This window comes from Vulpes vulpes, chromosome 9 (assembly GCF_048418805.1).
Source record: "Vulpes vulpes isolate BD-2025 chromosome 9, VulVul3, whole genome shotgun sequence".
NCBI lineage: Eukaryota > Metazoa > Chordata > Mammalia > Carnivora > Canidae > Vulpes > Vulpes vulpes.
The window spans coordinates 95399718-95427152 of record NC_132788.1 but is presented as its reverse complement, the minus strand read 5'-3'; the positions used below and the strand labels follow the sequence as shown (position 1 = coordinate 95427152).

Genomic DNA, 27435 nt, shown 5'->3' with positions numbered 1-27435 from the left:
CAGCAGAAGACTGAAGGTTTGTTCACAAGAGATTGAACCTGAACAACATTAGAGACACAGAGCCAAGCACAGTGGAGAGCAGAGGCCCAACACTGATATCAGAGTAGACTGAAAATCTATATTCCAGAAGGTTAAATCATAACTTCTTTCCCCCACGCAGCCTCCCAAGAAGCGTACAAGATGATTCTTTCTTTGGAAAACCTGATCAATCCAAGAAAAATTCCTATAGATTCTCATATTTGGATGCCCCATAGTGAAATGACACACACCAATTGCCCCACAGGTGAGGCTCATAAGTCAAGATGTGGTACCTGACACAGAACAGTCAGCGCTAGTATTTCATTCTTAAATATGGACAAATGGCCAGAAACCACTGAATCTGAAGAAATGCTAGAAAAAATGTAGACTGAAAAAAATAGCTAATTATATTCATAATATACAGAGACAATACAGGAGACAAAATAAAACTTTGTAGACTATGATTAATATCATTAAGGAGATGAAAGAAAGTGCAGCACTCATAAAACAAGAACAAGAAGCTCTAAACAAAGGACCAGTCAGAACACAAAGTGTTCTTAGAATGTAAAAAATCATCATCATAAAAATTCTAAAAAATGATATATGATTAGAAGGTTAAGCTAAGCAAATACCCCAGAAACTGGAAGATAACGAAAAGCAAATAATAAAAGATAAATAAGAAAATGAAATGATAATCCAAGAGTCTATAATTTAAGAACTAAAGTTTACAGAGAAATCAGAGAAAACAGGGTAGAAATTATCAAAGACATAATGAAGTAAAATTTCCCAGAACAATTTGAGCTTCCAAATGAAACAGGCCCACCAAGTGCCCAATCCAAAGGATTAAAAGGAGACCCACATGAAGAAATAGAAGAAGTTTCAGAACACTAGAGATTTTTAAAAATAGTTTTTTAAAAACTCAGAAACATCTTAAGAAACTCATTGTCAAAGCATTTTACTTTTGATAAAACCCCAAATGAATTTTTCCTAAAGAGTATTTTTCATTCATTATTAAATCTCTGTAAATTGAGAGAAATACATATTTAAGAAGGAAGTATAGGTGTTTGATTTCTTTAATCTTTACAAAATATTCTTTGTGTCAACCTGTATAAGACACTTTCTAAGCCTCCTGAAGCTTATTCTCTCAGAATGAGGAAGTTACAAATAAATTGTTGAAAACTCAAAAATAATTTTTTTTTCTTCAAAAAGGAACAGTCAGATACAAAGAATCAGGAATTCAAAATGGTATCAGATTTCTCAACAGAAATTCCAGATCTAGAAGACAATGAACTAATGTTTTGGGTTTTTTTCAATTTTTGAATGTAGTGTCATTTCTGTCTTTCTGTTACATTCTGGATAATTTTTTCACATATCTTCCTCAATTCTTTTTTTAGCTATGCCTAACTAAGCTGTTTAACCGGTCAACTGCATAGTTGGTTTCAATTGCTATATTTTTTTCCTTTCCAGAAATTCTACTTACTCTTTGATAAAAATACTACCGTGTTGTTTCTGCTGGATATTGCTTCTGATAACTTTTCCCCTGTGTATTTGGTTAATATTAGTTCCTTTTGACTGTGTACTGCTCATTGTTATTGAGACGGGATTTTTGAGCAATCTTTGAGGCCTATCCTGAAGGTGCTGTCTTCCAGGCAAGTTTCTAGAGGGGCTGCTAATTTGGGACCACTTTTAAAAATATTTATGAGGGGCACCTGGGTGACCCAGTGGGTTAAATGTCTGCCTTCAGCTCAGGTCATGATCCCGGAGTCCCAGGATCGAGCCCCGAGGTGGCAGATTCCCTGCTCATTGGGGGGGGGGGGTCTCCTTCTCCCTCTCCCTCTGTTCTTCCCCCACTCATGCTCTCTCTTCTCTCACTCTCTCAAATACATAAATAAAATCTTTTTTAAAAAGAATAAAAATATTTATGATTTGAGAATTTCTGGACCATTTTAGGGGATATGAGTTTGAGCTGCAAATCCATGCAGGAGGTGGCTCATGGATTCAGTTTCTCAGGGATGGTGTCTATTCTTCTCCCTGTTTTCCTCAGTATCCACCAACTTGATATCCCCAGGAGTAGGTGGGGAAATTACTTCTGATTCATTCCTCTCTGAAGGTGTATGTAACTTGTGTATTCAAGTGTGTCCTCAGGACAAAGTGAACACTCAGCTCTCTGAATTCCTATTCGCCCTTAATAATCTTACTACTTTGTCATTTATTCGGGAGTCCTAAGAACGTGTGTATGTGTGTGCACCTGTGGACTAATTCAGCATTTTTGCTTGTTTTTAGTGAGAAAATTGGTCAAAATAGCTAACACTGTCATTTCCCAGATATGGAAAATCCTGTCAAAATCTCTAGGGATTGGAAAAAAAATCTCTAGGGAGGGGCACCCTGGGTGGCTCAGCGGTTTAGCTCCATCTTTAGCCCAGGGTGTGATCCTGGAGACCCGGGATCGAGTCCCGCATCGGGCTCCCTGCATGGAGGCTGCTTCTCCCTCTGCCTCTCTCTGTCTCAGTGTCTCTCATGAATAAGTAAATAAAATCTTTTAAAAAAAAATTTTTTTTTAATCTCTAGGGAGAATGTTTTTCGACCTACGCTTAGTTATCCAGCCCAACTATAAATCATTTCAAAGGTAGTGTAAAGACATCTTCAGGCAGGTAATACTCAAAAACCACCAAGGCCAATTCAGCCTTTCTCAAAAAGATGTGTTTTGTGCCAACAAAACCAAGAAAGTGAAAGATATGATATGCAGGAAACAGGCAATTTAACATGAAGTACGCAGAAGGGAAATCCCAGAATGACTGTCAAGGGGAATCCCAGACCACAGATGTGCAAGGGATCTAGAGAAGCATCTGATGAACCCGTGTCAGCATTCACTCTGAGTATGTATTGTTAGCAGGTTTACATTACTGGCTAGCAGTTTTGAGATGAATTACTGATTTCTTTTTTAAGCACAGAAAATTAAGAAAATAAAAAAATAAGACACCCACTAACTCTAGACTAAACAAAACTTTGTACCATAAGGGAAGTGCAATCCTATTATACACATATTTAAGGAATATTTACAGGAATATTTACATATTCATAATAACGTAAGCACTGAATACGACATAAATTTGCTGAGTTTAAAAGCAGGTGAAATTCATAGTTGTGAGTAGAACAGACATAGGAGCAGCAGGAGAGGCTGGAATCTCTTCTTCCATAATGGAAAGTCAGTGGAAAATAGCTGAAAATTGAAAATTAAGAACCAGTAATATAAGATTGTTAGTTAGAAATACAGCAGTGATGGGAGTTCTGGTTCCAGCTTTCAGTTTAGACAAAAGACAAAGCATTTCCTTCTCATATAACAGGAATACTAAAGTGTGGGTGTTTCCAATGAAATAATACTTTCCCAAAAGTTTAAAAGGAAAAGCACATGACTCCTCTGGGTTTTTATCACATATGTGTCTACTCAATATTTCTGAGCAGAATCACATCACAACTTTTCCATTTGCAAATCTTTAGTCTTTTTTTTTTAAGATTTTATTTATTTACTTATTTATTTGAGAGAAAGAGAGCATGAAAGAGCACAAGTAGGGGAAGGGCAGAGGGAGAAGCAGACTTCCCGCTGAGCAGGGAGCCTGATGCAGGGCTTGATCCCAATACCTTGAGATCATGACCTGAGCCAAAGGCAGACACTTAACCCACGGAGCTGCCCAGGCACCCCAGGAAATCTTTAGTCTTTCAAAGATATTCTTATAAAGTCACAAAATATTTTTAGGAGTCACTCACACTATAGTAAAAGTTATGTCTATATCATCCCATCATTGGAGAGAAGGCTACTGTATTTATATATTAGGTTCAAAGACCCCGTTTGGCCACTGTCATTGTCAGATCCATGATGCCATCTTGTGGTGCAATATATTTTTTTCTTTTCTTTTCTTTTCTTTTCTTTTCTTTTCTTTTCTTTTCTTTCTTTCTTTCTTTTTTTTTTTTAGTAGACTCCATGTCCAACATGGAGCCCAATGCAGAGGTTAAACTCACCATTCTGAGATCAAGATCTGAGCTGAGATCAAGAGTCAGATGCTTAACAGACTGAACCACCCAGGTGCCTCAAGTGCAATATATTCTTGGTGAATAGAGAAAAAGGAATTAGAAAGGACCTCTGAGAAATGATCCCAACATTTGTAGGCGCAGGGTGGTAACTGTGAATTGGATAGTTACTGTGGATCACTAAGTGGTTAGAACTGGTAAATTCCAAAAATTTATTTTTTGGTTTATCTTTCACTTTACTAGTGGAGAATAACACTGCAGTCTTGCTTTGTCTTTGCCATTTCTAAGGCTGAAATCAAAGAGAGAAGTGAAGTGTGGGATGTAATGATAACCTAGACAAAGGTGAGGGGGTAGGGGAGAGGGAGAGGGTGGGAGAGAAGAAGGTGGTGGCTCCAGGAAAGAGAACTCTTGCACATAAAAATGAGCGGTAGGAAGGACTTAAGAGACCACAGATACTACCCTTTGATGTTGTGGATGAGGACACTGAGGCTGACTTTGGCCCCAGGCCACAGGGAAGGGCCCAGCAGAGCCGCAGTCATGCAGCCCCATGGCAGCCCCGAGGGGAGGAGTGGGGAGCCCTCACAGGTGCAGCTTTTAGTGGACCCCAGGCTGTTTCCTGGCTCTGCTGTGACAGGCCACATCTGACTCCTTAGAAATGCACTGTAAGATGCTGGAGGATGAGGGATGAACACAAGGCCCTATCCTGGGCAAGCCTCAGCCACAGCACTCACCTGAAAGCCCCAGTGTAGCCAAAGTATCTCTCATTACTGTTGGGCGCACACTTGTTCTCACCCTTCTCGTCACCAATGCACAGTGCGCAGAGATTGGACTTCGGGTCAGCCCCAGGGGCACAGCTCTGGCTAAAGAATTCATCTGCAGAGAAGGAACATGGGAGTCAGCCATCCCCACCTGATTCAAGATAAGAGGCCTTTACCCAGCAGGCGATGCAGCTTGGGTTGGGTTCATTCCATTGCCCGGACAGACATGCATACACTCACTATCGCAGACTGCCCTGTGCTACCACCAACCGAGGGCCCAGTAGAAATCAGAATAGCTTCACACGGGAGGCACCAACAGGTGTGAATAGCTGCCTGGGGGGTGGAGAAGAGGGTCTTCATGCTACCTGACAGAGGGTCCCATCATGACAGCCTCGGGCTGGAGACTCAACTAATGAACTTGGCTGCAACCTGCAGCAGAACCTGCTGGCTGCCCTCCAGGATCTGATTTCTCTTTTCCTCAGAAATAGGAACCCTGCTTTTGACCTGGGCTCCTGGCCCCTTAGAATAAAGCCTGGTCTTACCAGATGCCCTGTGGTTAGTATAGCCATGCGGCTAGGAACTCGCCAGTGAGAGACAAGAGGGGTGTTGCATGCCAGTGTCTTACACCCTTCAAAGACAGTTGGCCCAGGCCTTTCCCTCCTTCCTCTCCTTCCCCTTCCTTCTGCACACGGCATGCACAAACGGGCACCAGACCTCCAGTTGTGACATGGGCCATGAAATGACCTTGAGCTTGGCAGCCACATATATCAAAGTAGCCAGATGTTTGAAACCCAGGTTTCTGACACCATGTCATTGTCACTGTAGCTCTGGACAATCTAAACTCTGGATTTCACTGACATGAGAGAGATAGAAACCTCTGCTTTGTTGAAGCCTCTGCCACTTGGAGTTTTCTCTCCTTGCAGCCAAACTTAATCTGAACTAACGAACCACGTGATTTAACCCACGTTAAGGAGTTAACATGGATTAATATGGGTAAGGAGAAAGGACACAGTGGCAACAAGAAAGTCCTGCCTCGATGAACAGCTAGTACCTATCAGATTTGTGCAGCCCCTGCCACTGGAAGAGCCACAGCACGTGCCAACCTAATGGAGAGGGCCGGGGAGCACACCTGCTAAGATCTGGGCAGCTTCCCCACTAATGAGGCAGCCACTAGGGTCAGAAAGGGTGAAATCGGCGAGTGCTAGTGGCGAGGAGCAGAGCCACATAGAAGTCTGCTTGAGCCAGGATCCCAAATCCACTCAAAATGCAGCAGCGCCCCCACTTGAGGAGCTGCTTACACGAGGGGTGAGCCCTGGCGAGAACGTGCCATACACTTCCACATCAGCAGGCCCATAGCAGGTGGGGGGGGGGGGGTGTGACTTATACCTGGGGTGTGAGCGTGGGGTATGGCAGAGAGAGAAGGCCCCCACAAGCAGTTGAGTCAGAACCCTAGAGCTCATATTTGGTTCCCTTGCAGTATGGAACAAGAAGTCAGTTTCCTGAGGGAGACAGGTGCCTTTCCCCAAATTAGGAAGCCAGCACCTACGAGAAATTTGGATCTGGTGCTCCAAGAGACAGGAAAGTAACAGCTGAACTTCTTGGAACCTGTATCAATTCTTAGGGTGCAGAAAAACAGACTGATTCCCCAGGTTTTTTATCCTGGAGTGAGGTGGCTAGGGCAGGGGAAGTGTCGGGTAGAGACACACTCAGCGCTGCTCTGACTGCAGGAGGCAGCCAAATGGACAACATGGTCACCCCAAAAGGGGCCTTCGGGCTGCGGTCAACCTGTAGCTCCCCATCCCTGCCCTTCCCTGAGGTCTCACAGCTCCGTGTGTCTACCCGCCCAGATGGTCCACCCATGCCTCCTTGAGGACGCCTTACCAAATTTGCAGGAGCCTAACTGGTTGAAGAGCAGGCCCATGGGGATGTTCCAGCCTGCAGTCCTGCCCACAGCGGTGTGGCAGGACTTCCTGCCTCTCAGAGTGTTCCAGGTGAGATCGGCATCTGATTTCCTGACAACGGCCACAGCAAGGTAACCTTGAACAACAGAAGAGCAGGTCTGAACATCCAGGGGGGCTGGCATTGGACTCTAGTGCAGCCTCTGCAACCCGAGCCAAAATAGGTCAAGGAGCGCGCGATTAGGCAGTGATGCCCACAGATATCTGGCCATTGTCAGAAGCTTAAGTGGCGGCTCTATGCGAAGGTGAGGGTGATCTAGGCTATGAAATGAAAGAATAAGAAAAGCTGATTCTTTAAGTGATTGCTAGGGACCACCCTTGACCAGCCACAACGGGTCCCTGCGTCATAAACCGGCGATTCCATTACAGGTGAGCTACTAAAGCAACAGTGAACAAGAGAGACCTCAATAGTGCATAAATTACCAACTGCAGTGGGCATCGGGCCCGAGCAATGAAGGCCACCAGACTAAGTGCTGTGTAGATGCAGGACCTCCCTGTGCTGACTGCGAACCAGCCCTGCATTGTGAGAGCGTCAACCTGGTGGCAGTCCCTCTCCTGACAGCCTATGCCGGACAGATTCCAGCTGTGGTGAGTGCAGAGCTCTTTTGAAGCTGGGCAAGCACAGGTGCTGGTGGGAGGGGCGGGGGGGTCATGCTCAGAGCATGGGATTTAGCACTGGAGACCTGGTTCAAGGCCAGGAGCCACCACAGGATCATCTATGCCTGTGAGTGAGATCCAGGGCACCTCCATGCCTGGGACTGTCTGGGTCCCTGTTTCCTCAGCCATATGAGACAGGGATGTAACACCCTCCTTTCTCATGACCAGAACACAATGAGGAACTCTGGAAGTCCTCTGCCAAGTGTGACGGTCGGCAGAACATTAATTACAATTACTCATCTATGAATTATTTGCAGCTTCAAAAGAACTTATGGCTTCTATGGCTGCATCTCTTTCTGTGAGTTTTTTTAAAGTTCCTGCCACCTCCTCCTCTGGCAAGGAGAACTCACCCTTGACCCTGAAATTAGCAGATTCCAACTCACCTTCCGCAGGTCTATCCACACAACCTATGTTACTGGGGTTCTGGGATTCTGAAAGAACAAAAACAAGCAAAATGGCATTAAACGCTCAGCTTTGAGAAGTCACAAGCTTTCAAATCTCAGTGATGCAGGATCGGATCCAAAGAGACTGTCCAGCCATCCCATTCAGCAGAAGGGCATCCATGTGTTCACCAAAAGACACGGATGCTCACGGTAGCTCATGCACAACGGCCACCAACTGGAAACTACCCAAAGGCCTTTCCACCACCGTAGAAGGGACAATGACTGTGGCAGAGTCACACCACAGGATACCACACACCCACACGATTCAATATTCTTTGGATGACTAGCACAAATGTAACACTGAGCGAGAGATGTACGAAGCACGTGCCTTGCATGTAAGGTTTAAAACAGGTGGAATTGCTCTGTGCCATTTGAGGTCAGGGGTCATTACTCAGGCTGGAATAAGGGGGCTGGTGGCAGGAGGGCACCCAGGGCCACGTGGAACTTGTTGTGTCTTGACCTGGGCACTAGTGCATGGGAACGTACCAGTTTGTGAAATATCACTGAGTTCCACACTTATGGGAAATTTCCTATATGTATATTATACTTTACTAAAACCTTTTTTTTAAAGATTTTATTTATTTGAGAGACAGCATGGGGGGGGGCAGGGCAGAGGGAGAGGAAGAAGCAGGTTCCCCACTGAGCAGGGAGCCTGGCACAGGGCTTGATCCCAAAACCCTAAGATCACGACCTGATCTTAAGTCAGACGCCTAACCAAATAAACCACCCAGGTGCCCCTAAAATCTTTTTGTAAATGAAGAGGAGAAAGCTAATCTGTGCTGTCACTTCTCAACACAGCAGGCTGTGTGGGTAAAGGCCCCTTCCCTTTATTCTCCTCCACCGCCAGCTCTGATTCTCCTGTTTGAATGCATCCGTCCATCTCAACATCTCCACCTGGACCTACCAAGTGGGCTTCCTCCTCTCACGGGCCAAATGGAATAAACTAGAGAGGACACTCCCCCAGACTTACTTTGGTTCTCTGCCAGGACAGGCACCAAACCACACTTGCCGGCAACATAGATAAGTCCTCCATCCAGGCTCAGGGCATCAGCTTTTCCTTTCTGTAAAACCAAAGCAAATCGTCAGCACTACATAGTGAGGCTCTCACCTGTCCCTCCTGTCCTTCAGCTCTCTAAGGGCACGGCCTTATGTCAGAGAACGTCAGGCGTAGCAGAAAGAGACTGGGGTTGAACTGAGCACCCAAGGAAACACTATTGATTCTCTACCAGTCCCACACGCCTTTCATGCTGTCACTTCTGATGGAGAAACCAGGCACAGGTCACACTCACCCTCTGTCCTCCAAGCACTCTTGGGACGCCCTCCTGGACCAGCCTCACTCACTGAGGAGATGCATGAAAACAACAGGCCTGGTCTAGTCTTAGTGCACTGGCACTACATTCAAAGTGCCACACAGAAGTTGTTCACCACCGGAGCAGAAATGACTGATCTCTCTCATGGTGGGAAAGGATGAGCCCGCATCCCAACATCGGATTCATCTAGACTGCAAACTCCCGGAGCACCTGAGTAGCTCAACGGTAGAGAGTCTGCCTTTGGCTCAGGTGGTGATCCCGGGGTCCTAGGGCAGAGTCCCCAATCGGGGTCATGCAGGGGGCCTGCTTCTCCCTCTGCCTGTGTCTCTGCCTCTCTCTGTGTGTCTCTCATGAATAAATAAATGAAATCTTAAAAACAAACAAACAAACGAACAAAAAAGACTGCAAAGTCCCTCTTTGGCTCAGTAATTATTTTTTACAACTCTACCAAAAATACCTGGAGACGTAGTGGCAGACTTCCATTCAGGGACGCAGCACCATGGGGTTATTGGTCATAACGAGGTAAGGGGACAAAGCAGAATAGGATCCCGGCTAAACCGAGCCACGTCCATAGGAAAGATGCCCTAAAGTCATTGTTAGGTGTCTTCAAAGAATATACATGCGCGTGGGCCAACGGCCGCAACGCACCGTGAAGGGCCCAGGGCTCGAACCCCGGGGAACTGGTACGATCCAGGATGCTTGCGGGCGCACACGCGCGCGTGCTGCAAAACGTGAACCGTGGTGCGTCTCCGCTCTTTGTGTTCTATGCGTGCCACTGTCTGTGCTCCCCCAGCCCCCTGCAATGATCGCGCGCCCCTCCAAGCACCAGAAGCGGTGGGGGCGAGCGCGGAGCCTCGCGGGTGCCCCTACCAGGACCAGCGCGATGCAGTCCTCCCCGCTGGGCGCCGATGTGCAGCTCACGCGCCCGCCGCTGGCGCGCGCCCACCGCTCACACTTGCGCTGCTCCTCCTCGCCCACCGCGCACCACGCCACCCGCGCGCGCCGCTCCGCCGAGTCCGAATCCTCTGCGCATAGGGACAAGGGGACACGGGGACACGGCCGTCGTCGTGGGGCCCTGAGCCTGGCAGGAGCCCCCAGGCACCCCGCCGCCCTCCAGCCCGAAGCGCCCCTGCACCCGCCGCCCTGCCCTCCCCCTGCACTCTCAGCGGCCCAGCCCCTTCTCCTCACCGGCTTCTCATTTCCAATCTTTTGGACACTTCCTGGCTTCTAATCCACCACCCTTCAAGCCTTATTGTGATGACTTGCCTAATATCTCGGTTCCATGGGATAAAAGCTCCAGGACACAAAGACAGTGGCAGTCCCAAGAGATGGCCCAGGGGACACTGACCCTTGCCCTGAACTCTCCTAGGGCAGTGACCACCTTCAACTGCAGTGCGTGTCCTGGTTCCCCCCATCTCCCCACTCCACTCCATCCTGCGCCTCCCATAAGGAGGGGAGGAGCCGTGGTTGAGCTGGCCCACTCATGTGGTATCCGGTCAAGTGCAGGGCCCCAGCCCAGACTTGGCGTTCACGCAGCTTCCAGAATTCATCCCTGGAGGGACCTGGCTCTCTTGGTTCATGTGCATGTATCTTATTTCACAGGAGACAGGTTGATTTTTCTATCAGGGCTGGAAAGCCTGACATACATACACAGGGACATGTGACGGCATTAGCTGGGCGCCTGACATGTTAGTTTGGAGACACTCCTGCATGTTAAGACGCCCTGGCTTGGTTGATAGAACACTGGCATCTGCCTCAAATGGAGAAGCGACCACTCCAGAGCAGAGCCGTGCTGCCTGAGAAGGGAGCACAGAGTACTTCCTGGAAGGCCTCACCCTTGGCTTACCACCAGCACCAGCCTGCCCCCACAGCGTGCCCAGGGCCTCACTCACTTTCCTTCAGGCTCTGGATGGCGTTGATGTAGTTGAAGCCAAGGTACAGCTCAGAATCTATATTTGAGGGAATCCTCGAAAACCCAATGGCAGAGTCTTTGAACAGCAAATCCTTTTCCCCACGAGGAGAGCCAAAGAGCTGGAATGCAGATGACTTGTCTTTTCCAAACTTTTCCTAATCGAGGAAAAAAAATAGAATTACAGTGTCAGTGGTAAATAGAGAGGAAAGAAAGAAACGCAATGTTGAAAAACAGTATCTGGAGCTCGGGGATGATCCTGAGAGCAGGAAGCTTGGTTCACTTCCTCCTGTGCAGGGACTGGTGCCATCCCTGTGACACAAGCTCAGCTGTGGCTTATTCCTTCGAAAGTTGCCAGGGCCCGAGCCCCCTGGGGTCCTGAGGATACTGCATCATCCTCCCCCTGCTTCTGCTCCAGCCCATGAGACACTGTTCATCAGTAATGTGGGAGAGATTTCTATTGTTTCTGCTGTCTGGAGCACAGCCAAGGTAAGCAGTTCACGGAATTTGTAAAGTGTTGTGCAGACAGGCTGCAGAAGGACTTCTAGGGCAGCAGGATATTAAGGAAGGAAGGAATCTCCCCGTGGTCACAAATCCAAGCAGGTGGGGAGGGCCTCAGGGGACGGGGAGAGTGGGGGGTGGGGTGGATACCTGTGCCTTCTGAAGAAGCCTCCAGATCAAGTCCTCCTTGCCACCCACACTTCGGGCCACAACAGCATGAGAAGGGACCCGGGCCAGGTGGCAATCCTTGAACGCGTCCACTGGCTTCCGAGTGTTATTTAAGCAGAGCAGCTCATACTTGTCCTGGTCAGCCTTGTCTGGCAGGTTCTCTGGAGGAAGGGTAGAAGTGGAGGGGAGTGCAGATGAGGCCACTACATATAGGCATTAACCATGAACTGCAATTTCCCTCCCCCCACATTGTGAACTAGAGGAGATATCGTATGCACTTTACAAAACTGGGGGGGTCAGAAAGACAGTGGATTGCTCCAGAACATTGAAAAAAGAAAAGTAGTGCTCAGAAGCCTTGAGGGCCAGCCTAGTGGTCCTGTGGGTCCGCCAGGCTGCTCTGAGATCATTACTACCGCTGCCAGGCCAGCCAAGGAGGCAGAACCAGACTCCATCTGTTTCCAGGACAACTCCACCTAGAAAAAGGTCACATGGAAATGCCCTTGCCCATCCCTCTAGAAATAATAAAAATGAGAAGCATTTTTAAGGCAGGAAATACAGTTGAATCACTTCCTGACATTGGGTGTTATCAAAAGAAGGGGAAAAACTGTTTCTAGGAGCCGGTTCAGCCCAATTTGGAACTGCTAATGTATCTCATATGTAAGTTGCTTCAAAATATATAAAGTGACGGGAACCTGCCCAACTCATTTTATGAGATTAGTAGAAACTTGATCTCAAAAATCAGGAGAGAGAGGTACAGGAGAGAATTACAGGACTTTTGTACTTAGGAAAATGAATGCATCAATCTCAAATATACATTAGCTAAACTCAGTCTAACAGAGTATTTTAAAAACTAATAGATCAGGATTAAGGTTTATCAGTTTATTCCAATAACAAAAGAATGGTCAGGCCTCAAAAAAGCTAAAGCAAAAAAAAAAAAAAAAAGCTAAAGTGATTCCCACCATTAATGGAGTAAAGGAGGAGAACCGTGAGATCATCTTAATCTTAATCGGTGCAGAAAAAGCATGTGTATGTTCAGCATCTATTTGTGTTTGTTGGTGGTTTTTTGGTTTTTGAGGTTTTATTTTTTAGTTTCAGAAAACTAGTAATATAGAGAACTTGGTAAAGTTCTTGACCTTGACAAATGCCATTTTTTAAAGAGGCCACAGCAAAATCATACCAACAGGAGAAAATGTAAGCATGCACTTCAGATCTGGTGGCCACATTCCATGGTGCATTCCTCAACTCTTAGAACCACTGAGCAAGACATACACACAACATAGATAAATCTCTAAAACGAAATGCTGGGTGGAAAATCTGGGTAGCAGCATGGTTTCTAATACTGAAACTTCTGTGGTCTTGGAACCCCCAAAGCATAAATGGCACTCTGCATTTTACAAGACCACATATATCTCGAAAGACTTGTGTCAAGCACGTGGCAGGGCGGTCTGTGAGGAAAAGAAAGGCTGTGGGTATGGGGGATTTAAGGAAAAAATGATTGTTTAAAATAGGAAATAACATAAGAGGCATGCCCTGTAGGGAACCTTGACAACAGTGTGCCCAAGAAATGAGGAATCTGATTAGTTCAATACTCAGAGTTATGGGAGAATAAAATAAAAGAAGGCAGTACCCGTGGCTCTCCTCCTGACCCTTACCGAACACTGTGCTGTCCCTGACAAAAGCCACATCTCCAGCCCCATCTTGCAGACACCTGTGGAATGAGAAAGCGGCAGAATGGTCAGCACCGAGCGGCCCTTCTCAGCTTCTTCCCCATGCCTCCCAGGGGAATGGGGCCCTAGGGCTCCTCTCCTGTGGGCGTCTGACCCACAGGGGTCAGGGTGCTGAGGCTTTGGAGCACCCCATCTGAGAAGGCAGCAGGTGCCACCTCCTGGTAGATTGTGAGGGAAGAATGGCTCGGGTGCTGGCCAGAGACCCTCACCCCCACCCCACCTCCTGTGTTAGGGGCTGAAAGGGCAAAACGGGTCTTTCTCTGTAAAAGGGTTTGAAGCCTCTACACCAGAGGGTAAAGTCTTAGTAGCTTCCTTGGTCATGTGCTTCTTTCTCCCAGGACTGAGTGGTGGCCGGCAGACAAGGTGGGGGGCCTTCCCTCTGCAAAATTGCCTGAGCTCAGGAGGCAGATGGGGGACGAGAAGCAGAATCAGCCTCAGGATGGGGACAGAGGGTGCTGGGGGCAATCGGGCCGAGCTCACTGTCTCCCGGCTGGGGCGAGGCCCATGCAGGGCCGACCACACAGCTTGGACACCCCAGCGGTCCTGCCGGGAACGTGGGACTGCTCATCTCATGACAAGACCCCTTCAGTTCCTCTGTGGCTAGGGGGAGGGCAAGGCAGCAGGGGCACCCAGGACATAACAGGGCAAAGCAGACTCAGGGTTCTGAGAAGGAATGGCAGTGCCGGGGTGGTGGCTCACCAGGCCGGTATAGAGGTGAGGGGCACCTAGGGGGCATCTGGTGCAGCGGAGGTGGGGACGCCTGGAGGGCCAGGTGCACCGGCCAAAGTCAATGTCCTCTTTGGACTCAGAACTTCTGTCTACACGCAGTAGAAGGACTGGACCTGCCCTGCAGGCTAGGCAGGATTTGGGGCCAGAGGAAAGGCCTCCTGGGCTGAGGACACGTGGCACTCAGCCACTGGGGAGAAGAGGGCGCTCTCACTCACTTGAAGGCACCAGAGTAGCCAAAGTATGGTTCCTGGGAGGAGCAGGCACATTTATTTTCCTCTGTCCCCGCACACAGGCGACACAGGTTAGGGTACTGTTTTCCATCCGCGCAGGGCACACAGCTGGCAGAGAAGAATTTGGCTACAGCTATTGAACACAGAGAAATAGACCACATAGTGTGAGCTAGCCCAGCCATCGCTCGTCACACCTCCCATGTCACTCCTGTGGGCAGAGAGCCACTTCCTCCACCCCTGCTGGATAGCCTCTTCGTGAGGCTAGGAGCTCAGAGATGCACTTGGCTGACAACAGGCTCAGCTGCCACCTCCCAAGGGCCACTGGAGCAGTGGGCCCATTGTGCGTGGGTCGTCACACATGCTTTACAAAGTGGCCTGTGTGTGTAGTTGGCCTGGAGACCCCTGCCAGAGATTGCCCACTGTCCCCCCAGCCATCTTACCTTCCTCAAGGGGCTCAGGTGGCCCTGTCCAGTTTAAGAATGGACGAAGGGTACCTATAGGGATGTTCCATCCCGCAGACCTGCCAAGGCCTGTGTGGCAGGACCTCACGCCCTGTAGTTGGTTTAGCTGGAAGTTGGTGCCTTTCTTTGCTATGGCCACAGCATAATAGTGGATTTGTTGCTCTGCAAAGGGACAGAGAGAATTGAAAGCTCTTAGCCAGAACCAGAGGGAGAGAAACAGCCCACCATGACCTTGCCCTAGTGGAAAGGGGAGCCATATGCTGCCTTTTCCTGTGGCCTGCTCTGTTTCCCCAGGGAACCCACGCAAGTCCTCCCTGCAACGGGTCAGCATCTGGCCCAGAGAGACCTGAGACTCCGTTCCTTGCAAGTGGGATGCTATCCGAGACCCCACCTCTACAACCCCTTCCCTCTGACTGCACAGAGCCCAGGGCCAAGGCCAGGGCCACCCCAGCGGCTGGATCTCCAGGAAAAACTCACTTGTTTGGGTACCATACACCTCAGCCGCTATAGGTCGCAGTTTGTTGGGCTCCAGGCCTGCCTCAAACACCAAACCACCATCCAGGGTCACAGCATCTGCCTTGTTTGCCTGAAAGCAAAGACACAGGACCCACTTCAGGAGAGAGCCTGCCCTAACCCAGGCAATTGGATTTCAGGATGTCACAAGTCTCCATGGCTGGAAGGATCTTCAAAAGGGTTGCCTTTCGGTCGCATTCACTCATGTCCTGTGACAGGTGGAGGCAGCCAAGGGTCCCTCTTTTGGGGGCACTGGCATCAGCCCAACTGCTTTAACTCCTGGGGTTGGCATGTTGGCTCTTTTGCATGAGCTCCCCCTGCCTGTATCACTTCACTGATCCTGCCCTTCAGCCATCATACCCTACAGCACCATCATACCCTGCTGGTTTAAAATGCAGATTCTTAGACCCTATTCTAATCCATTCAGCCCAGTATCTGTGATGAGGTTGCAAAATCTGCCTCTTTAATAAAAACCCCCATTCAGTTCTACAGACCACACATCAAAACAAAGTTGAGACAGATGACATGGTTGAAAATAAAACATGTATTCTTGAAGAACCAAGGGACAGGTTAATTTTGCTTTTGCAAATTCTGCTTTTGCATTTATATACAAAGCTGTTTATTCTAAATACTTCCTTCCATTTTTGCTCTGTATTTATTTGTTTTATTTCTTTTATTTTTTATTTTTTAAGATTTATTTATTTATTCAGAGAGAGAGAGAGAGAGAGGCAGAGACACAGGCAGTATTTCTTTTAAATTCTTTTTTATCGAATAGAAAATAGAACTATTACGCTATCTTAAAATTATCATAATAAACCACGTTCATCCTCTTTGGCGCATTACCTCTCATATACTTACATATTTCTTATATTTGCAATCTGGTACAGGTAGTACCTTGTGGACCGCTTTACTCATCTCAAACCACATAACATTTTCTTACTTCTGCAGAGTCTTTATTGATTTGATTGACTTCATAATATTTTATGATGATGTGGTTTTTCCATAGTTTATCAAATAATCCCTCAAATGTCCAGCACTTTCTTTTTGCTATGAAACCTGTGCTTTCATGGATCGCTTGGTCCTCATAGATTTTTTTTTCCTTCTGGTGACCTCTTGCCTTGGGATAGGCATATGAGGATGGAATCATCCAGTGAGCATGTTTATCTTCGTGGCCCTGGCTGTTGTTGTTAGATCCATATGATCCATGGATCCATATGAAGATCCATAATGCCAATTTGGAATGCCATGGACCACGAAGATCAGTTTCACAATGAAATCACCAGCAGGACAGGCTTTCATTTTGTTGCTATTACTCTAGAAAATACAAATGCTAACAAATTGCTTTGGTTTGTATTCCTCTGGCCGCTAAGGGAAACATTTCATATTTTTAGTGATTATGATTTCCCTCTATTACTCTGTTCATATCATTATTCATATATGACCCTATATTTCTTAGCAAGTTGAATTAGTTCTTTACAGAGTATGCTGTAAATAGTAATCATTTGTCAGAGCTGGTGCATATTAATTCTAGTGCTTTCTAAATTTTTTGATCAAGTGTTTTTAATGGCTATCAATTAAATTATTCAGATTTTTTAATCCATTTGCTTCATGATTTAGTTCATTGCTTAAAAGCTACAAGAGCTTTTGTTCCTCTAAAGTTCTACAAATTAACCTGTCCCTTGGTTCTTCAAGAATACATGTTTTATTTTCAACCATGTCATCTGTCTCAACTTTGTTTTGATGTGTGGTCTGTAGAACTGAATGGGGGATTTTATTAAAGAGGCAGATTTTGCAACCTCATCACAGATACTGGGCTGAATGGGTTAGAATAGGGTCTAAGAATCTGCATTTTAAACCAGCAGGGTATGATGGTGCTGTTTTCAGCAGGCCATTGTAAAATAATAGCCTAAAACATTGTTCAGACTAGATTTTTTGCCTAAGTACTGTTCCGATAACTCTAGATATTATTAGAAACTTTTACACAAATTACCGACTCTATGTTAGAGTCAAGTACGCACAACCATGGCACATGGCAGGCACATAGAACATATATGTTGAGCAAATGAGTAAAAATTATTTCAGTATATCTAATATCTCAGAAAGCAAAAGGAATCTGAAATCATCCAAAAGTCATGATTCCCTTTTCTCTCCATCTGGAAATGTCTTGCACAAACATCTTTCCAACGCCCAGTGCCCTGGCTGGCCCTTCTCCAGCAATGTGATGTTGTAACTACGGACCAGCTGAGTTTACTTTGCTCAGGATTTGGGGATAATGATCTTCCAGAGGTTTTACCTTTCAGAGGAACCCTGACATTTGCCAGTGTTACAGGTTCATCCAATATGACTACTTCTGAGTTTGCAACAGCTGTTATTAACAGTTTGTGTTGCAACCCCAGATTCCCCACACATGGTCACTCTGCTTTAGAACATTAATATCTGATTTCAAAATAGCCTTGTGTACTATGAGGAAGGAGCTCTCCCAACTTAAAGGTACCCAGGAAGAAAAGCAGAGGAAGTAGGGGAAAACACATTTTCTATTTTACTCCATTTCATTCTCTCCATTCAGTTGGGACCCACTCAACACATGGCACCGACTTACCTTGATAGCCTGGATACATTCTTGGCGGGAGACTTTCCTTGTACAGGAGACAGTGGGGCCACCTACTTTTTTCATATTCACTTGGAATTTGGAGCATTTTGTTGCCTCTGCTTTTGATGTGGTGCACCATCGAACATTTCTCCTAGGGGCAGCCAGACACAGTCCTGGGAGAAAGAAACCAAAGAGTAAGGGCTCAAGAACTGCCCATGGAAGATACTGTCTCACCCTCTGACAGGGTTTTCCAGACTCCTCCATCTCTCTGATCCTCCCTTTTGCTCTCCATTCAGTGCCTAAGTCAAGCCACCCTCTTCAAGTGGACTTGTCTTGATGGTCTAATGAGCATTCTTTGCTGGCCAGGAGGCTATAATTCTCAATAAAGGAAATGGTCAGAGCCTCGGGACTATTTTCTTTCCTGTAACTGACACATTTCCTACCTCTAAAAAATGATGATGACCTTTCGCATCAGTTCATGAAGTTCTTCCACCTGCTTTGACCCACATGAAGCCGAGATGTAGGCAGGAAAGGGATTATTGTTCCTGTTTTATTAATGTGGAAACTGGCTCTTGAGAAGGCTGAGTGATTGGCTTCTCAGCAGTGGCAAAATCCAGTGTAGAATCTGGGTCTCTCTAGACTGTTGAAACTACAAGAATCTCCCTGGATGATGCCAAGGCAACTAAAACACACCTGACTCCTTGCCAGTAGCTACAGTAAGTGGTGGTACCAAATGGGTCAGTGTGCCAGAGTTAGCACCATTCACCTCTGTATCAAAAAAACTAGCTCTTCTACCAAGACTGACTTGTTGATAGAATCTCTTCATTTAGGCAGGAAGCTGAACAAGATTTGCTCATAGCTGTTTAAAAAACCACATGGTTGGGCAGCCCGGGTGGCTCAGCGGTTTAGCACCGCCTTCAGCCCAGGGCCTGATCCTGGAGACCCAGGATAGAGTCTCACGTTGGGCTCCCTGTATGGAGCCTGCTTATCCCTCTGCCTGTGTCTCTGCCACTCTCTCTCTTTCTCTCTCTATCTATCTATCTCTCATTAATAAATAAATAAAATCTTAAAAAAAAATAATGCAAGTGCTTATGTTTAAAAAAAAAAACAACACATGGTTGGGGCATCTGGGTGGCTCAATGGTTGAGTGTCTGCCTTTGGCTAGGGTCGTGATCCCAGGGTCCTGGGATCGAGCCCTGCATCAGGATCCCTAGAGGGAGCCTGCTTCTCCCTCTGCCTATATCTCTGCTTCTCTGTCGCTCATAAATAAATAAATAAATAAATAAATAAATAAATAAACAATAAAATCTTTATTTAAAAAAAGTGGTTGCCTGATAAATGGCATCTATGAAAAACTGATAGTGAACATTATATTAAAATGGTGAAAGACTGAATACTTTCCCCCTAAAACCAGGTATCCACTCTGAGTTTTTCTATTCAACATGATATTGGCAATCCTAGCCACAGTAATAAGGCAAGAAAAAGCAAGAGAAGGTGCCCATATTGGAAAGAAAGGAAGGAAACTGTCTTTATTTACAGATTACATGATCCTCTATGTAGAAAATCCTAAGAAGTGCACAAAATGATATTAGAACAAGTATAACAAGAGCACAGGATACAAGATCAATATGCAAAGAGCAATTATATTTTTGCATATAAGCATTAGATGATCCAAAAATGAAATTAAGAATATAATTCTATTCACAGTAACATCAAAAATAATTAAATACTTAGGGAAATATTTAACAAAACAAATGCAAGATTTGTACACTAAAAATTATAAAGCTTTGCTGAGGGAAATTGAAGATCTAAATAAATGGAGAAACATTTATGTTCACGCTTTATAAAACTCAGTATTGTTAAGATGGTCATTCTCCCTAAATTAACATAGAGAATCAACACAAACTCTATCAAAATTCCAGCAGGCCAAGGTTTTGTTTTTGTTTTGGTTTTGGTAGGAATTGACAAGTAGATTCTAAAATTTATATAGGAAAAATAAATACATAATATAAAATAGCCAAAATAATTTTATATAATTTATACTTATAATTTATTTTATATTATTTATATTCAATAGTCAAAACCATTTTTAAAAAGATTTTATTTATATATTCAAGACACAGAGAGAGAGAGAGGCAGAGGGAGAAGCAGGCTCCATGCAGGGAGCCCGATGTGGGACTCGATCCTGGGTCTCCAGGATCACACCCTGGGCTGAAGGTGGCGCTAAACCACTGAGCCACCCGGGCTTCCCTCAAAACCATTTTTAAAAAGAACAAATCTGGAACAATTTTACTTCCTAATTTCAAAATATGCTATAAAGCTACAGTTATCAAAACAAGGTGATGCATAAGGATAGACATATAAAATAGTGAAACAAAATTGAGTCCAGAAGTAAATCTTTCTATTTACATTCAACTGATTTTTAATAATGACATTAAGGTAATTCATTGGCAGAAGGATAGTCTATTAACAAATGGTGCTAGCACCACAGATATCCACATACAAAAAGATTAACTTAGAGTCCTACCTCACACCACACACAGAAATCACCTTGAAGTAGATCATAGAATTTAGTGTTAGAGATAAAACAATTACATTTATGAAAGAAATACAAAGGAAAGCTATGCAACCTTGCGTTAGGCAGAGTTTAATTAGCTATGACACCAAAAGCACAGTCCATAAATGAAATAAAAAACCATTGATAAATTGAGCCTATCAAAATTCAAAACCTTTATATTTAATAGACAGTTAAGAAAATACAAACACAAGCAACAGACTGGGAGAAAACAAATGGCTCAGTGGCTTCAGTGGCTCCATGGTGCCTCAGTGATTGAGCCTTTAGCTCAGGTCGTGATCCTGGGGTACTGGGATCGAGTTCTGCATCGGGCTCTGCACAGAGAGCTTGCTTCTCCCTCTGCCTATGTCTCTGCCTCTGTCTGTGTCTTTCATCAATAAATAAATAAAATCTTAAAAAAAAATAACCTTGACAACTCAAAGACAAACAACCTAATCAGAAAACAGGCAGAAGATATGAACAGACATTTCACCAAAGAAGATATATGAATAGCTAATAAGCACATGGAAAGATGTTCAACATCATTAATCATTAGGGAGATGCAAATTAAAAGCACAATGAGTATTCATTTCACACCTACTGGAATTAGTTATAACTAAAACAGAGGATAACATATAGGTGAGGATGTGAAGAAATGGGATCCCTTATACATTATAAAATGGTGGAGCCATTTTGGGAAATAGGTTGGCATTTCAAAATGTTAAACATAGAGGGACCACACGACTCAGCAATTCCACTTCTAGATACATACCCAAAAGAAACAAAAAGATATATCCACGTAAAGACTCCTACATGAAAATTCATAGCAGCATTATTCAGAAAAGCCATAACCTGGAAACAACCCTAAAAGTCCAGCCCCTGGTGAATGGCCAGAGAAAATGTGGTACATCCACACAATAGAATATTATTTGGAAGTAAAAAGGAAAGAACTGGGGATATGCACCATGATATGAGAAAACCTCATTTATGCTAAATGAAAGAAACCAGACACAAGACACTCCATAAGTATATGATTCCACTTGCATGACATGTCCTAAAAGGCAAATTCATAAAACAGAAAGTAGACTGCCTGATGCAGGGGTAGGAACGAGAAGTAACTATAAATGGATATGAAGAATCTTATGGGGGATGGAAATATACTAAAATTGATTTACAGTGATGGTTGTGCCACTTGGTAAAATTACTAAAAATCACTGAATTGAACACTTAAAATAAGTGAATTTCGGCATATACAAAATATGCCTCAATAAAGCTATTACAAAACAAAACAAAACAAAAAACCACTTGTTTCCTAAAGCCCCCTTTCCATTTGGATGTGCTTTAGGGTGGAACACTCAGCTCTCTGCCACTTGCTATTCATGAACCATCCCCTGCATAGTCAGACCCACAGTATTTGAGGCTCCCAGGGAGAGTGTGAGGAGGAGACCAGTGGCCCCTAGGCCAAGTCAGCACGGGCTCAAGGACATGCTGCCACAATCCTTCTCCACCAGCCATCCTCCCAGGAAATCCCAGGGGAGGTCATCTAGCCCGAGGCTCTCATGGAATGGTCCTGCCATAAAAATTAACCCAGTCATATTTAGCCCCTTCTGACCCAGTAGCATTTCCTGGATGCCCTCTGCATACACAGTACTGTGTGTCATACAGAGGAACATGTAAGCAGACAGGACTAGACCTTACCTCCCATCTGGAGAGGCAGAAAGTCAAAAATGAGCAAGCTAAGGATGATGAATGCTCTAGAAGAAACAAACACCAAACCAAAAGGGAGATCCTCATGACCTCAGCCAGTAAATAAGGGAGTGGCAGCCCAGGAGGGTGAGAACAATGGACCCCAGTGTTAATATTGCAAGCACGGTTTATGCCAGGTGCTTTGCTCAGCACCTCACATCTTCTCTGCCCATTGATCCTCCCTACTCTCTGTATTGTGAGTTCCGTTAAGATCCTCCTTTCCAGGTGAGAAAATAGTGGCTTTAGCTAGTTATGTGGTTTGCCCAAGGTCCCCCCCCCCCCCCCTCCCCGGCTAATAAGCATTGGGTCTAGGATTTGAACCTACAGAGTCAGGCACATAGCCCCTTGCTCTCACCTGCCTATTTAGGTCAGCTAGCTTAGAGACAGGCTGCAGTGGAGATGGGGTGAGTAAAGGGTTTGGGGTCAGATCATGAAAAGCCCTCAGTGCTGGTCCAAGGAGGTCTCATTCCAGAGGGAGTAGAGCACTCACGTGAAAGAGAGCAAAGAGCTCTACCTAGAATGGGGGGAAGGGTGGACCTTAAAGCACCAAGCAGAGAAGCACTGGGAATGGACAAGGGGCAGGAATAGGGAGGGGGTGTCAGAAATCGGCTTGGTGATGGATTGGACCAGGGATGAAGAGGGGGAGCAAAAGAGAAGACCATGCTTTGAGGTGAGAAAAGATATGCATGGTGGCAGGAATGGGGAACTTGGGGGCAGAGCTAGCTTCTGGGAAGGCCTGGACCAGGAGAGTAAAGGAGCATCAAGGAGTTCTCCAAGATTCATAGTCCCAGCCCCCAAACACCAGGGGCTGGGTCAGAATGCACCACCTACTCATCCCCCCTACCACAGCTCTCACCAGTCACCTCCAAAGCCACAGGTCCCCCTCAAGACTATGTGCTCCCCAAAGCAGGTCTGGGGCTGGCCCTCTCGTATCCCCAACCCCACATCCGAACTGTGTCAGCCACTATTACTAGTGCTACTCCCCTGAGCCTGGATGGAAACTTCTTGAAAGAATGCATCCCCTGATTGCTTCGGTGCAGGCAAGCAGTGCCCTGACTTCAAAGGCAGGGGCTGGGATGGAAGATACTCTTCTCACCCCACCCAATGTCCTCTACCAGGACACCCACGGGAGCAGGGCAGGAATCTAGGGCTGCTGTTACTCCTTCCTCAGGGTAGGAAAGGGTTTCGGTGACACTTAAGGATGCTAGTCATCATCCTATTGACTATAGGATTTAAACTGCAGACTCGGGGAGTGGAGAGGGGGTGGCCCAAGGCAACCAAAGATTTCAATGAAAATGAGACCCAGAGGTGTAACTCTAAGCCAGGATTCTGTGCCCATGGCCCATGATCACCTTCAGGAAAGCAAAGTTTCCTGCTTCCCATCTCTCCCAGGTGGCCCCAACCCTGTGCTGTGCTGCTGCCTGATGCCACAGGTCAAGGAGCAGAAGGAAAGCTGGCCCTGAGCAGTTGGTCCTGGCAGACCTAACCCTGCCTCAGAGAAGACAGGGATGACAGTACCCAGAGGAAGGTATTTGGAGAAGGGGACCAGAAGGTGGAGATGGAGACAGCGATGGCTTCATGTTCCCTAGGTTTGGGGGCATGAGCTCCCTATGCTCTCTATGGCCCTTTGCCACCCAGGAAGCTCTCAGCTGCGTGTACAGCCCTAAACCAGGAGGAGGCTGACCGGGGCTGGCAGGGGCCTGGGGAGGGAGGGGACACCTGTCCTTTACCTCTGACACCCCACATGCTGCCTAGGCACTGATGCGCATCACAGCCCCCGCCACCCGGGAACCCTGCCCTCAAACATCTACACCGCTGATGTCCATGACTGGCGAGTGCCCTCTGCACACCCCAGAAATTATTTCACATAATCCCAGTCCAGGCACATTTAAAACCAGAAATCAATCATTTCCCTCTTAGACGCTCTGACAGAGGGTGGCTTCAGGAGGGCCTGTGCCACCACCCCTTCCCTTCTGCAGGGGAAGCGTGTGCATGACTTTGCCTGCCATTGAGCAGGTGGCAGCCAGCCTCCTCCTCACAACTCTGTGGGAAGATGGACTTTTTTTTTTTTTTTTTAACTGAAGGAACTAGGGCTCTGTCAAGCCCCAGTCACACAGTCTTAGCAGGAGCTGGGTTCTGAACTCCGGGCGCCTGTGTGTCTTGGGCAGGTCATTCACGCCCTGGGACTCATTTTCTTCCCATGTGAAAAGCCTGTAACAGTACTTTGTGTCCCAAAGGTCCAGATGGGACACAGTGGGACAGGGTCGCTTTGCACAGCTCTAGGGACTCCCGACCGGCAGGCTCAGAGGAGCTGGGCTCTGGCTCCTCCCCAGGCAGGTGGGCCGCCTCCGGGCTGGGCTGCGGGCTGCAGGCGCTGGGAGCCCACCCCGCGGGGCGCGGGGACATGGGGGTGCCAAGGCGGGGCAAGGAGGGGAAGGTGCACCTGGTCGCAGGCGCCCACCCCGTGGGGCGCGGGGACATGGGGGTGCCAAGGCGGGCGGGGCGGGGGGGAGGGTGCACCGGGACGCAGGCGCCCACCCCGTGGGGCGCGGGGACAGGGGGTGCCAAGGCGGGGCAAGGGGGGAGGGTGCACCGGGTCGCAGGCGCCCACCCCGAGGGGCGCGGGGACAGGGGGTGCCAAGGCGGGCGGGGCGGGGGGGAGAGTGCACCGGGACGCAGGCGCCCACCCCGTGGGGCGCGGGGACGGGGTGGGGGGTGCCAAGGCGGGCGGGGCGGGGGGGAGGGTGCACCGGGTCGCAGGCGCCCACCCCGCGGGGCGCGGGGACAGGGGGATGCCCACCCGGCGAGGCACGGGACACCGGCGCCCCCCCAGCGGGCTTCCGGGACCAGGGAGCCCACCTGGCGGGCCGCCCCCAGGTACCTGCACTCACCAAGGGCCCCGAGGAAGAGCAGGGCAGGGAAAACTAGCTTCATTCTGGGCTGCTGAGGCGACTCCAGAGAAGTCTCTGCCACCTTGCACCAGCTCTGCGCCTCTTTATCCTGGGCTTGGTGACCTCACGGGGTCTGCCCCATCCTGTGGCCCAATAAGCGTCTCCTGCCCGGTGTCCTCGCTCCCCCTCCACTAGATCCTTGAGGCCAAGAGAGGGGGGAGGGGCAACGGGAGGGGGAACAGAGGTGGGAGGGGAGAAGGACCAGTGCCTGAGCAGCCTTAGCACCCAGAGAGAGGAAACCCTGCCCACAGGCCACCTCCTGAGTCTGCGCTGCTGCTGCAGGGTGACCCGGATGGTCTTTCTCTTCACAAGCCTGCGAGTCCCTAGCAGGCCCCTGAGTCTTGTCCTTCCTCTGGTCTTGGTGCTTTCCAGAGGGTTGAACCCAGAGCAAGGATCTTAGGGTGAACATTCATGATCATCTGAACTGGGAGACTCACCTTCCGTTCAGCGGATGGATCTAAAGCCTGGGAGGAGTAGGGCAGTAGAGCCACCTCCACCTTGGCCAGCAGCCAGCCCAGAGTTCTACAGAGGACCCTGCTGCCCCTGCCACCCGGGGTCAGCAACAACCTGGGACAGCCAGCAGAGGTGACAGCTGCCCAGAGTCTGCCCTAGGCTGCCCATGGGGTCTCTCCTGGCCCCACTGGGACCACAACACAGCTCCCAGAAGACAGAGCCAGAGGTCTCGGAAGAAGTGACCACCGCACAGTGCCCAGTGGCTGTCTCCCTTGTCCCCTCATTTGCCAGTGAGAAGGCTGTCCTAATTCTTGTTTTCTTTTTCTTTTGTTTTCTTTTGTGGCAGTATGAGGTGGGAGATGGGAACCTCATTTTGATAAATGGCATATCTTGTCAACAGAAGCTGACCTTATTTCAGGGAGGTGTTTTTAAATTCTAGGATTCTGCTGCTAAGAATCCATCTCCTAAATACACTCCCATAAAGCACAACAGCTCCATACAGGAGTCTCCAGGGGAATGCTGTGTGTCATTAACCAACTGGAAGCAAATTAAACATCCATGTCTGGGGAGTGTCACAGAGGGTGCCTCTGTGCACACATTGGGACACACTTGCAGCCTCAGAAAGTTCAGGTCCCAATAGGTATCCCCTGCCTCTATGTACTGATGTGGACTCTGTGCCAAGAGATACTGGGTGAAGAGGTAAGGTACGAATAGTGAGGGGAAGTGTTCTTGCCAGGTCAGTCCTGCCAATATGTCCTTCTGAAATCTGCTGACCCGGAGAAGTTGATTTGAACTGCTTGTTAGACTGTGGGGTAGGGAAAGGATTTCCTGGAGCAGGTGGGCAGTGGCTCAGGAAGCAGCACTGTGGAGGGTAGGCATGGGGCAGCCTCTCTGCCATGAAGAAGCAGACCCAGCCCAAGTCCTTGAGACCCTCAAGGAGGCTTTGGGACCCCTCTGCCCCAGGTGTGGAGCCTGCCAGGGCACAGAGCAGGGTCTGATAAGTCCTGCTTGCCAGACACAAGAGTGGGGTCTGGGGTTCAGCGTTAGAACAGCCAGCTGGGTTTTGGGGTGACAGATCCAAGGTCTCCTCTTGTTTGGAAACATGGTGTCACAACACTAAAAGTCGCTTTCATCTATAATTGCAAATAAGCTATTTCAAAAACAGTGAAGAAATGCAAAATTGACTAATTCTCAGGAGTGCTGAAGCATCTTTGGACTTAAATTAGCAACTCGGCTTTGTCCTTCCATGATAATTAAATAATTAAGGCATGTCACGACCTATGTGTCTGTCTCTGAACGTGAATTTTTAAAAGGGTGGTATGTAGAAGTCAGGGGCCTCCAGACCTTCTTATGTCTGTTAGAGCGTTGGCAGGAACACGGGTAACCTGGGGCCACTGGAGGCTGAGCTGAAGGGATATGCACTGGAGGCAGGACCCCGGGATGGTCAGGCCACGGGGGGCAGACTGCTTTTATGCTGCGTTTGGAGGGAATGGGCCCATCCCACTCCCTGGGACTGGGATGTGCTCAGCTGGACACGTGCAGAGCATGGCCACTCCAAGGCCCTCTGCAGAGGAAGTGGATATGAGGGTGGGTTCTACCCAGAAGACAATGAAGTTCAACCAATCCATCATCAACATTCGTTCTTCATTCATTCCGGCCAGAACTGGTAAGTTCCAGGAGGGACCCAGAGAAGAGGGGTCTGTCCTTGCCCTCAGAAGCAACTAACACAGTCA

The 27435-nt window shown here is 47.6% G+C and overlaps 1 protein-coding gene across 1 annotated transcript in view; it reads right to left on the bottom strand.

Annotated features, from left to right (window-relative positions):
• Positions 1–25684, bottom strand: part of LTF (lactotransferrin) — a 31130-nt gene extending 5446 nt beyond the window's left edge. The window contains exons 1-13 of the mRNA XM_072721072.1: positions 25190–25684; positions 18008–18171; positions 15373–15481; positions 14875–15057; positions 14420–14567; positions 13401–13456; positions 11731–11909; positions 11063–11237; positions 10041–10195; positions 8831–8921; positions 7801–7848; positions 6684–6839; positions 4776–4917 (exon numbers count right to left, since the gene is read on the bottom strand). Of these exons, the coding sequence (XP_072577173.1) occupies positions 4776–4917; positions 6684–6839; positions 7801–7848; positions 8831–8921; positions 10041–10195; positions 11063–11237; positions 11731–11909; positions 13401–13456; positions 14420–14567; positions 14875–15057; positions 15373–15481; positions 18008–18171; positions 25190–25232 (1649 nt within the window). The 5' untranslated portion in view covers positions 25233–25684. The remainder of the gene's footprint in view (positions 1–4775; positions 4918–6683; positions 6840–7800; positions 7849–8830; positions 8922–10040; positions 10196–11062; positions 11238–11730; positions 11910–13400; positions 13457–14419; positions 14568–14874; positions 15058–15372; positions 15482–18007; positions 18172–25189) is intronic.
• Between the last annotated feature and the right edge of the window lie 1751 nt (positions 25685–27435).